At 33.7% G+C, this 12934-nt stretch overlaps 1 protein-coding gene across 5 annotated transcripts in view; it reads right to left on the minus strand.

Annotated features, from left to right (window-relative positions):
- The window catches only part of Ppp3cb (protein phosphatase 3 catalytic subunit beta), a 53233-nt gene that overhangs the window by 18774 nt on the left and 21525 nt on the right, over window positions 1–12934 (minus strand). For all 5 annotated transcript variants that reach the window (XM_052189831.1, XM_052189828.1, XM_052189830.1 and 2 more), the window contains exons 4-9: window positions 10733–10844; window positions 7154–7299; window positions 6752–6891; window positions 6572–6649; window positions 6373–6467; window positions 3253–3378 (exon numbers count right to left, since the gene is read on the minus strand). In XM_052189831.1, coding sequence (XP_052045791.1) covers window positions 3253–3378; window positions 6373–6467; window positions 6572–6649; window positions 6752–6891; window positions 7154–7299; window positions 10733–10844 — 697 coding nt within the window. The remainder of the gene's footprint in view (window positions 1–3252; window positions 3379–6372; window positions 6468–6571; window positions 6650–6751; window positions 6892–7153; window positions 7300–10732; window positions 10845–12934) is intronic.

The following is a 12934-nucleotide window of genomic DNA, read 5'->3' on the forward strand; positions in this document are numbered from 1 at the left end:
CATACACTAAAACTGTAATACCACAGAGATTAACAAGGCCCCGTGGACAATGATGACTTATAAATTTGTGAAATGTCCTAAAAACATTTAAAAAAAAAAAACAAGACCACTAAATGAGGATGGCTGGCATGCACATATATCAGTGATCTGGGGAGAACGAGGTAAGAAGGCCATGAATTCAGGGACATGTAAACCGCATGAGATACATAGACCTAACTCTTCAGTTCAAGGCCAGCCAAGTCTACAGAACTGGTTCCAGGACAGCAAAGGCTATACAAAAAACCTTTGTCTTGGGGAAAACAAACAAACAAAGAAGTGTAGGCTATATCCAGCTCCATTTTTGTTTTTTTCAATGAAATTGCACAGCAGTCCTGAAAACAGAGATGGGTCAGAACTATAATCCTATATATACTTTGGAGGCTGAAGACAAGAGGATAGCCATGAGTATGCCTCTTGTAGTCCTGGATGACCTGAAGTGCACAATGTGGCTTTATACTTGCAGGAATACTTTTGCTCTGGTTCCTCAGCACAGGGATTACAGAACAAGCCCCACATGTCCAGCTTTACTAACCTTCTGTTTGCTTTTTTAAATTTTAAATCTTAAAAAAGGCTGGAGAGATGGCTCAGTGGTTAAAAGCACTGACTGCTCTTTGAAAGGTCCTGAGTTCAGTTCCCAGCAACCACATGGTGGCTCATAACCACCTGTAATAGGATCCGACGCCCTCTTCTAATGTGTGTCTGAAGACAGCTGAAGTGTACTCATATAAATAAAAAATAAATCTTTTAAAAAAAAAAACAACTTAAATTCACTATTATTGTGTTTATGGAACATGTAGGAGGCACCTACATGCAACAACCTTGCCAGTTATGTGAAGGTCAGGGGGAAACTATGGGGTACTGATTCTCTTCTTCTCACTGTGGGTTTGGGGGATTAATCTCAGAGGTCAGGTTTTCATGGCAAGTACTTCTGCCAGCTGGAAACATCTTAGTGACACTACCAACCATTTGAGATTTACAGTCTTATACTTTACAGGAGATCTACAGGTAAATATGTTCATAAAATTATAGGTTTTCCACACCTTACAATAGATTGTGATTTGTTTGTTGGAGACAGGGTATTATTAGAAGCCAAAGGTGTTGGTTCTTCCCTGGAGTTCCTGCTACAAGTAGATGTGAGCTACCTGACACAGGTGCTGGGAAATGATTTTGCATCTTCTGGAAAAAACAGTTTATGCTCATAACTAATGAGCCATCTACCCAGGTCCCAGGAACAGAGTACTGCATGTAACCCTAGCTGACCTCACACTCCTTACTGCCTCTACCCTCTTCATCCCTGCTATGCTTATAAAAATGTTCTGTCATGCGCAGTGCAACATTTCCAAATCTTACAAAATTACAGGATGCATTAGAATAGCGAAAGAACTACGAAAGTCTGGCAAAACGGCTCTGTGGGTCAGGATGCTTGCTGCCAAGTATGGTGACCTAGGTTCTATCCCAGAGACCAACATGGTAGAAGAAAACAACTCTCATACATTTTCCTTTGGCCTCTTTGGCCTCCTCATGTGTGCATGACACATGTACATGCGCACACACACAATAAATATATTTTTTTAAAAATACAGGAACTAAATAAATAGGAAGGAACTAAAGATCATCTGGTAACAATCAAATGTAGGAATGTCAACAGTAGTCAACTACTCTCCATCCTCTCTTTACTTGTAGCAGACAAATAGAAGTCAGGTTAAATTTTCTGATCTCTCAACAAGAAGTAGACAAATATAAATAAATATACTTATAAGCTGTGATGTCTAATTCTTTTTTTTTTTTTTTTGGGTTTTTGGATTTGATTTTTTTTTTCAAGACATGGTTTCTCTGTGTGGCCCTGGCTGTCCTGGAACTCTGTAGACCAGGCTGGCCTCGAACTCAGAAATCCGCCCGCCTCTGCCTTCCAGAGTGCTGGGATCACAGGCATGCGCCGCCACCGCCCGGCTGATCTCTACTTCTTTAAACACCCATAGTAGAAACATTATATACTATGAAATAGTACAGGGAAGTATAACTAAATTAGAATGTACAAATTAACGCCTTTCTTCTTTGCTTTATTCTGATCCCCATACTCCACCCTCAATTAAAAGGAACTGAGCTGCAATCTAGCCTAGAGACAACAGTGACCAAGATGAATTCTTAAATTCCCTTTAGCTTGATGATGCTATTATTGAACTATTTCTCATATCCTAAAGATAGAAGGTTGTAAGTGTAATGCATCCCTTTCACCTAAGCCCTTAACTAGTCCTCTTCTCAAATGCTAACATAGGTAATTCTATCTCCATATAAACTTAACATCAGAACTGAGTAAATGAAGAGTAAAGACAATCTACTGAAACTCTAATATAACATATACAATGTAATTATTAACTCTGAATTTTAGAGCTCAAAATTGCCCTGGCAGAGGTGACATATTTTGTAACATGGAAGAGTTGTGAAAAAATAAAGGGGATATAGAACAAACTGTTTTATCTGTATTCTCACACTGTCAATTTGATACAATCTGATGCACTGCCCTGTTTAGAAAGAAAAAAAGAGAGGAAGAAAGAAGGAATAAACACTATTGTGAAAGGGCAACAAAATCCTAAGAATTCTATACAACTAGAAAAAAATTCTTAAACAGCATTTATTTTCTCTTTAAATGTCCTATGATTATTTCTCAAAGGTAAAATCTCTAATTTCTAATGGTTATTTCTCAACACTTGTCAGAAAGCATCATTTCTTAAAAAAAAAAAAAAGTATATTTTTTGACATAGGGGAATTGTTATGTGAGAAGAACCTGAAATTCTCTACTCCACTGAAAATACTGCCAAAATAACAGCTACTAAATTTTCCCATAAACTGCTGTGAAATCTCCACAAATGGTATTAGAATACAGAAGTGTCCATTCTAAGGCAAAGCTAACCCTCCATAAAAGATTACACTTAACTCAAAATGAAAGAAAATCCAACAGCTGAAGACATCAGGCTATTTATAAATCCTCTCCCAGTCCCCCAGACATCCTCACTCATGGGGGCTGTAAACATTGAACCAAAATATCTTTGAGGCTTGTCATATCCACACCCACAGACACAAGTATAGCTGTAAGCACAGTAGAACCAGGCTTCAATTTCCTCTAGCAAGAATGTATCTGTGACAGTAAACTGGAGTAAATCTAAAAGAAATTGTTATTATGTACAAACAAAAAACAAACAAAGAAACTAATACCTTTTTCTCCAACAAATGGTAAAGACCATGTAAAGACATCCATAAAATTGGGCAACCAATAAGGATGTGGAGAACAATTAAACTGTCGAATGTTCATCACATTATTTTCATACTTTAGTACAGCAGCTGCAAGGGAAGTTGAACATCAGTACAACAAACTATCTTGAGCCTGAAGAGCATCAAATACATAACACACAGTAACTGTTTATGAGGAGGGAGATAGACAAGTCAGATCCAAGTTAGCTCGTGGGAAACAGGAATTCATTCCTTTTGCAATGACACACATTATTTTTCTCTTGTAAATTGGGTCTCACTTATAGCCCTGACCTACCTGGAACTCACTAGGTAGAATAGGTCAACCTCAAACTCAGAGATTCACCTGCCTAGGCCTCCTGCATGTTGAGAGTAAAGATATGTGCCACCATGCCCAATTTAAAACATGTAAAAATATAAAATGTTTAATAATTATTAATAAAATTTTCAGATTTCTTTCAGAATGCTTGTTTTACTTTATAATCCAATGATGAAATATATTGTTACTAAATGCAAAATTGTGAATATTAATTTTTATGAAAAAGACAGAATGGTAATGGGCAATTTTCTAGGTTTTTTTTTTTAAGTTTACAAAGTTGACAAATTAAAGAAGACCCTTTTAACTGTAGGCAATCTAATAAGAACAGCTAAATTCAATAAAGCAAACAAATAAAAAACTCACCAATTTAGAAATTTTGAGTGAATAAATGTGTTTCTTACACTAAGTATATGAAATAAGATGAACTATTTCAAAGGAGTATTTTACTTCATTTAGGAAAAAAATAATTTATTAAAATAACCAGAAGAGAGTAATAGTATAACTAAACAATCCCAGAATACATATTCACCTCAATTTTAGATATCTTTCTAATGTCCCAATACAATGAGACGACCATTACCCACTTAGGTTTCAGGTACTGGTTATGGTACTTTATGGAACATAGAATTAGAAAGGATATATTCAAAACTGAAGTACAGCATGTATTGGCTATGCAATTCATTATCATTTATAAGATGAAATAAAAATGCAAACCCTGTCTATCATTTAAAAGTTAAAGATCAGGCAGAGAATGTATTCCATATGGAACCATTAAAAAAGTGTAAAATATTTTATAAATATGTGATTTTTTTTTCCAACACAGAAATAAAGGTTTACTCTGGCTCATAGTTCTGAGATTTCTGTTCTTGATTAATTTGCCTAGTGATTTGGATCTCATATGGTTTAATATATCATGGCAGAGAAGTACGGCCACAAAGGCCTGTTCACTTTATGATCATGTGGATTAACACCTTCTCTCTTTTATTTTAACAATAAGCACTGATATTGAGACACTAAATCCAACATTTGAAATTGGAGTTAGCATAAAACCAAAAGCAACCCTGCTCTGTGTTACCATTTACTAACTCATGAATGTTTTTCCCCTTCTATAACAACTCATATGTTAAAAAAAACAAAAACACCTTAAGGATGGTCTCAGAAATTATGGGCTGATACCAACCTTTTAGACTTTTTATTTAAAGGAGAAAAGAAAAAAATATAAAATCAGGAACATCACAAATATACCCATTCTATATAAATACTCAAATCATTAACATCATTTATGCACAAATTAGATCTGAGACATTTGATTCTGACAGAGCATTAGTGGTTTGAGTTTCAGTTTTAAAAATTAAAAATAAAAACTGATTTCCTTAGCCTCCTTAGTCAAACTGACAAAGGATAACCAGTAAGGCAGCATTAAGAGAAAACAAACAGGCTGGAGTTAAGAGAACCAGCTGTTCTTCTGAGTTCAAATCCCAGCAACCACATGGTAGCTCACAACCATCCGTAAAGAGATCTGATGCCCTCTTCTGGTGTGTCTTTAGACAGCTACAGTGTACTGACAAATAATAAATAAATCTTAAACACACACACACACACACACACACACACACACACACACACACACACACCTGAGGAGTTTGGGTACTGGCAGACAGATATACCAATCTTAGAAATGGTTCTTTTAAAAAAAAAATGAAGCCATATTTCATTGAGTATTTATATATTCTTATAGCATATTCTACATGAAAATTATCTTGTATGTTGTTTGGTCCCAGACTAATATTTGAATCTTTTAACTCTCATCAAAAACTTTCAAACCATGACCCACATTTAGCAATGACCTCATTATCTTTCTAAACGTATTTTATAACACTTTAACCTTCTGTTTTTTTCTCCCGGCACATCTAATCTAGTCTGACCCTGAAGCTATGACTTCAACTGAATTCTAGATATGTCGAGACAGAAGAGAAGCCAGTCCTAATTTCCTCCTCTGAAGATGTGAACTACGTAAAGCCCATCTCATCTTCCATGTCCCTGGAACATATTTAACTAGATTACGAACCTGAAGCATTTTCAATCGGTAAATTATGTTCAGAATAAAATGAAATCCAATCTTTATACTCAGATCAAATTAGGAGAAAGGGGAGAGGGGAGAAATAGATGCCTAGAATAGGAGGTAAAGAAGAAGGGTATAAGGAAAAGGTTAAAAGCAAATAAAAGAGAAAGGTTTCTCTAAAAGTAGACCAAAGGGGATTATTTAAAAAACAAAAAACAAAAAAAACCCCTCAAATCTTGCAGAAGTAATTTAACACTACTGAAAAAAAGAAGAAAAAGAAGGGGAAAAAACAAGAAGAAAACCTGTATTGGTGAACATAAAACAAATAACATGAGCAAATAAACAAGTAGACGCTGCAACTGAAATGGTAGAGCAGGACTCTCCACAGACATGAAAACATCAGTTACCCAGATTTAAGAGAGGGGTTTCAGAAGCTCATGAGTGGCAGTGCTTGACCCAAATTATCTGTGGCCGTGCATAACTCAGAGCACATTTACGAACAGCTTTATGAGGAACAAGTTGTAGAGCAGGCTGCATACAACCTGAGTGCACATTTTGAGTTTTATTTCTTTTTCTCTCCCCTCCCTTATATCTTAGATTTTTATAAGATCTAGACAGTTTCAAACAATGCTCCAGTTTTTTTTTAAGTAAATTAAAAGGCTAAGTTGTCTATACAGGATTTTTTTTTTTATCAACAACATCTTACCTTTATTATTGTAGACATCTAAGTAATTAGGTGCCGAAAAAATTGTTATTAATGAAGGAAACCCTGTAGTTTGACTTTTTCTGTACATTCTATAGCTGCAAAACAAATAGCTTAATATGCATCGTAAAGCATCAATCATGATTACTAAGTTTGATTTGAATTTAAGTGTAATTTTGGGCTAGGGAAACAGAATTCTTACCCTGCATCTTGAGCTTCATGAGCTCTAATAATCGATAACAAATTATTGTTTTGCAAAAATTCACACACTGCTGGATAGCTGTAGGGGAAAAGAGTAAATTAAGTAAAATAATACTTTTCATATGAAGCATAAACGTGTGATATAACAAAAATGTGATTAATCTTGGATGTTTTTCCTTACTTATAAAAATAAGAACATCCTCGAACAGTATTATGACTAAAATGTTCTTGTGATTTTTCATTTCCAAAGTCTTCAGAAGGATCAGACCATAGCAAGTCACACATTGGTCCAAATGCAGGTGGCTCTTTAAATCTATCTAACTGTGAAATAAAAGACATAAAGAAATAACTTCTCAAGTAAGACAAAATGCACATAAGAAAGTGATTCCAACTTTGAGTATAGTTTGTACTACATTGGTCTAAATGATCAAGAGCTATTTCCTTGAATCAAGTCTATTAGCCAATATATTAAATTTTTATCATTATTTAATCTCATCAGTGAAAATAAATTTGATGCTTTTAAAGACTCTCTAATCAAAAATATTGTTAACAGGAACCAACTTCAGAAGCTGGTTATACTCACTCTCCTAATATCATCCAGTGTATGGATTTCTGGTGAAAGTCCACCATGAACACAAAGAAATTGTTGGTTTAGAAGTGCAGCAAGGGGCAAGCTGTCAAAAGCCTCCATACAAGCTTCATAGACTCTTTCTGAATATTTAATTTTACCTAGAAAAAGCAAAATGTTAGCGTTTGAAATTTCTTAGCTATTTTAAGTTTGTTTTTTACATTTATTTAGTTGTGTATATATGTGTGTGCACACAAGTGTATGCCATATATATGAAAATTAAAGAACAATCGCAAGATTCAATTCTCTTTCTACAACATGGTTTGGACTGTCAAATTCAAATTATCAGTCTTGGTGGCAAGTGTCTTTTTATCTGCTGAGCCATCTCACAGGACAAGTTATTCTTTAAATATACCAATACTAGATTTTACCTATTCTCTTCATAATATTTATACTTTTTTTCTTTTTTAGTGAGTTTTGAATAGCTAGTTTCAATTGTTATAGGGAATCTTCTAAACTGACTACTGTAGCCAAAGCAAGGAAACACAGAAAACACCAGAGTGGTAGTCATCAGTTAGTTTTAAGTTGAGAATGGGTAAAAATGCAAAAACAAAAACAAAAAACAAAAACAAAAACAAAAAACACAAACCAAAACCTCTATACATAGCAAAATTGAATTTATCGCACAAAAAAACTTCTGTATTGTAAGTACAGTTATGGGCACTACTATGCAATTGTTAAAATTCACAGAAATACAACATCACAAAGAATTAAGCTTGCTGTACATCACATCCTTCATCTTTTTAAAAGCTTCTCCATCCTAAGGTTCAACAGAAATTCACAAAGTTATCAGTCTCACAAAGACACATATTTGCTCTCTCTAAATTCATTTTGGACATGTAGTAGTCAGTCATAAAATATTATTAAAAAATAAGTAAATGAAATCTCTAAAAAAAAAAGTTCAACTTCCATAAGTCTAATAAAGAAAAATTAAAACTGTACTTTGAGATTAAACTTTTAACACTAATCCTAAAATTATTATGATAGATAGACCACCACATTATTACAATAAAATTCAAAGTTCACACACTTGAAGATCTAAAATGAGCAGTGAAGCAGGAAGCCAATACAAAAACACATGAAAGACAAAACCCTATCAAATCAAACTATCATTTACTTTGAAGGCACTATGTAGGCTGGAGAGATGGCTCAGTAGTTAAGAGCATTAACTGCTCTTCCAGAGGTCCTGAGTTCATTCCCAGTTCACAACTGGTGAACTGGTGTGTCTGAAGACAGCTACAGTGTACTTATGTAAAATAAATAAGTACAGTGTACTTTAAAAGAAAAAAAAAGTAACTGCACATTCCTGAATCTAATAGCTCATGAAATTCCTAATTATTTTAAGTGACATCTTTGATAGATATTTTATAGTCATCTAAGAAAAACAAAAAGACTTAAGTTCTTTTACTTTTTCCCCCTTATTTATAACTGACCTTATCTTACCCACAGGGTAAGCAAATGGCTAATGAGACCTAATACTAAGGAGGTTCTATGGTCTCTTCTTCCTGAGTCTAAATGTGGAAAAATATGTACATGCATAAGGTAGGGAGGATGACTAAACCATACTCTTTAGTAACAAACACAAGAATAAGCCTGGGGCTAGAGAAATGGCTCAGCAATTAAGAGCACTTTGTGCTCTTCCAAAGGACTGAAATTTTGAGTCTTAGCACCTATATCAGACATCTCACAACCGCCTATAACTGGTCCAAAAGTTTCTGATGTTTCTGGCAGTAACACTCACCAACTCCTACACAGACGTATATCTATACACATAGCTATAAATACTCTAAAGACAGAAAAATTCCTATACAACTAGCAACCAGGGTATCTTAGCTTAGAGACAACGAGACAACTGACAGACCAATTGTTTAGTAATGTGGTCTAATAAAAATTTTGATTTAATCTCTTAGATCAACCATGTATTTTCCATATTTCATCTTATGTTTGACTGCATCATTCTTGAAATTAGATAACTGTATCTGTTACTACAGATACAGTCTATGCTGTTTCTTCTTTGTCTTTATGTCCCCTACTCAATCTTTCTCCTTGTTTTATAGATTGGGTATCAGTATGCAGCCCTGAATCTCAAGTATACAGATGAGGCTGGCCTCAAACAGATAGAGATCACCTACCTCTGTCTGCTGAGGGTGAAGAATAAAGACATGTGCCACCATGCCTCATTAGTTCTAAAATCATAATCAGTTCTCTGTACTATAAGTTCTTTTACCTGTGAACTAAGCCAACCTCTGCTCAAAATTATTCAGAAAAAGTCTTCACAATAAACACATAGACTTTCTTGTTCCCTTGACAGTATTTACTAAACAATACTGTGTCATTTTCACAGCATTTGTGCCATATTATATGTTAAAGATGTTCTAGACATATTTTAAGGTATTTGAGAATCCATGCACATTATAAACAAATATTACACATTTTTATGAGATTTATGTATCTACAGACTTTTGTATTTGCAAGGGTTCCCATAGAATTAAATTCCTATTTTTAGAACTTAATTCAAAGACTTATTATGGCTACAGATATTAATTAAATTAGCCCAAGTTTAAGTGTGAAAAAAGGCCAACACGGCTCTATATCATATGGTTGCTTATAGATTATTACTGCTTTAGCTGAAAGAACAAAAAAAGGATAAATGTTATAGGTTAAGAATTTCAGTTCAGGCCTGGAAAGATGGCTCAGTGGTTAAGTGCACTTGTTCTTCCAGAAAACTTAAGTTTAGTTACCAGCACTCACATTAAGTAACTCACAACCACCTGTAACTCCTGCTCCAGAGAGATCTGATGTCTCTGGCCTACATCTGTACCTACACATGTGTATACATACATACTTATACACAGGTACACACATAGTTTAAAATAAAAGTAAATTTAAAGGAAAAAAATTGAGTATGAATTAATAGAATTTTTGAAATGGTCTATAATGATGAAAATATAAATAATTTATATTTTTTAGGATGCCTAAAAATTAAGACATAAAAATTTGCAATGGAAGAGTGGAGAAATACCTCAGAGATTAAGAGCACTGGCTGTTCTTGCAGAGAACCAGACTTCAATTTCAAGCACCCACATGACAGCTCAAAACTATCTGTAACTCAGGTTCCAGGGAATCTCCTGACCTCCACATATACATATGGTATACATACATTCAGGCAAAAATACTCATATGCATAAAGTAAAAATACATCTTTTTTTTAATCTGTTATGGAACAATAATACCACCACTATCTCTTTGGTCTTGGTTTTCCCTACTGGAAAAAGTAACATTAACATTAAACTAAATATGCTTTATAAATACATAAAATTATCACATCATTTAAAAAAAAAACCAAACTATTCATAAAATTTAATACAAAATAGACTTGAAAGACCTTAACAACTTTTTTCTCTAAAGTGTACATTGGTTTGTCATGGAATGTGTTTTTAAGTGTTGCACTATAAAGTCTTCGTATCTCTTACTACCCATGCCATCCCAAAGAAACACCAAGGAACTAGAAATATTTCCCCTAAAAGTACTTACATTCCTGCTTAAAGGTAAAATATTCAGTAAGGTGTCTGCATTCATGGTTGCCTCTCAGAAGGAACAATGTGCTTGGGTACAGAATCTTCAAGACCCATAAATACAAGACACACTGAAAAAAAAATGTGTCAGTAAGCTTTCCTTGTATTTAACTAAGATGATCTTTGCTTCTTTTCTTCTAACTAAATTATCCTTACAAATTCTATTACTCTTCATTATTGCTCTTTATTCCTTAATAGAATTTTCATGACTTTTGACTCTCCTAAAAAAGTTATCTAGCAAATAGAAATGAACACTTGCAGAATCAATAAATCAATCTTAATTATTTTACATTTACAGATTGCTTAATATAGCTTAGCAAAATGGCTTCTTCTTAAGTATACTAGTAAAGATAATAATGCAAAAAATAATGGCAGCAAGTATCTATAGAGTACTTATAGTATGCTGAGTGCTAGAATGTCTTACAATTTTTCACTAACAAAAAGTGTTTCTTTTATTCCTCAAACTATTAAGTTTGAGATACAAGTGGGAACTTTATCTTAGCCAAAAGGTCAACAAGCAATTATCATATTACCTCTATTTTATATATAAAAAAACTAAAATAGTAAGCTAAGTAATCTATCCAAAATCACAAAGCTCCCATATAGAGACAGGTTTGATCCTTTCATCTTTTATCTTAAGCATTGTGCCACACTACCTAAAACAAGGGCCACATTTCATGGTTTCATGTTTGCTTTGTTGTCTGCAAATGATTCCTTACATAAGGCAGGAATTTATGATCTAATCCAGCGGTTCTCAACCAAGGGTTGTGGCACTTTGGGGGTCAAACAACCCTCATAGGGGTATTTGTCTAAGACCATCAGAAAACACAGATATTTACATTATGATTTATAACAGTAGCAAACTTATAGTTAAAAGTAGCAACAAAAATAATTTTATTGTTGGGTGTCATAACATGAAGAATCAATCGTATTAAAGGGTCACAACATTAAGAAGGTTGAGAACCAGTGATTTATTCAATTAAAAGAAAATGTAATTTTTATAATATAAAAACAATGAGACATTTTATGTACATGGATTTCTCTAGATTTAATATAAAAGAATAACATTTTATTATTATTTTAAGAGAAAAGGGGGCTATTTCATATAGAAATGAATGTTTATATAATATAAAAAGAAATTTTGTTTTTAACTAAATCCATTGACAGGCATAACTATTTAGACCTTAATTTTATTTTTTAAAAAAGTATTAAAAACAGTATCTACTAAAACTAAACTGTACTTGTTTCTAATTTTTTGTTTGTTTTGTTTGTTTGTTTGTTTTTTCGAGACAGGGTTTCTCTGTATAACCCTGGCTTTCCTGGAACTCACTCTGTAGACCAGGCTGGACTCGAACTCAGAAATCCGCCTGCCTCTGCCTACCAAGTGCTGGGATTAAAGGCATGCGCCACCACTGCCCCCGGCTTTGTTTCTAATATTTTATCTTCTTTTTGTAATAGTAAATCTACTATTAACTAAGCTACAAAATAATTTTAAATGATTACTGATGTGCTCAGTAACAACTAAGTTTTACCTTCTGATTTTGTCAATTACATTAAATTCTTTGTTAGGCAAGACCATTTTCTAATTCTTCTTAAAAGCTTGAGGTAATTCAGAAAAGATTAAAATAAGGTTTAATAATAAAATGATGAATGGGAAGAGCAATAAACTAGGATAATAAAATTCCTAAGGGAAGGAATGGGCACATTCCCAAAGACCTTACTGAGAAGTACAGTACACTCAGAAATCCTTGGAAGTGGATACATATAGCACTAAGTAGGACCGAAGTTTGCTAGATGATCCAATAGGACAGATGATAAAAACAGAAGCTTAGGGTCAGACTGCTTGATGTGACACTTACTATGTAACTTCGGTCATGTTACATTAACTTCAATCCTTAGGTTCCTTGTGTACTGAATGGATAAAATGACAGTACTTACCTCATCACAATGTTGTGAGGACTAAATTAACCAGTATCTGTTAATGCTTAAACCTGGTTGGAATATATTAAATGTGTAACATAAATTATAGCTTTGACTAATAGAAATAATAGGGTAAATACACAAAAATGTAGGACTACAACGTCCCAATAAAGTATCTTTGTGATGAGAAAAAAAAGAGTTGGGAACCTTAAGTCTAACAAGTTATTGCTTGTTTATTCAA

Source organism: Apodemus sylvaticus, chromosome 8 (genome assembly GCF_947179515.1).
Source record: "Apodemus sylvaticus chromosome 8, mApoSyl1.1, whole genome shotgun sequence".
Classification (NCBI taxonomy): Eukaryota; Metazoa; Chordata; class Mammalia; order Rodentia; family Muridae; genus Apodemus; species Apodemus sylvaticus.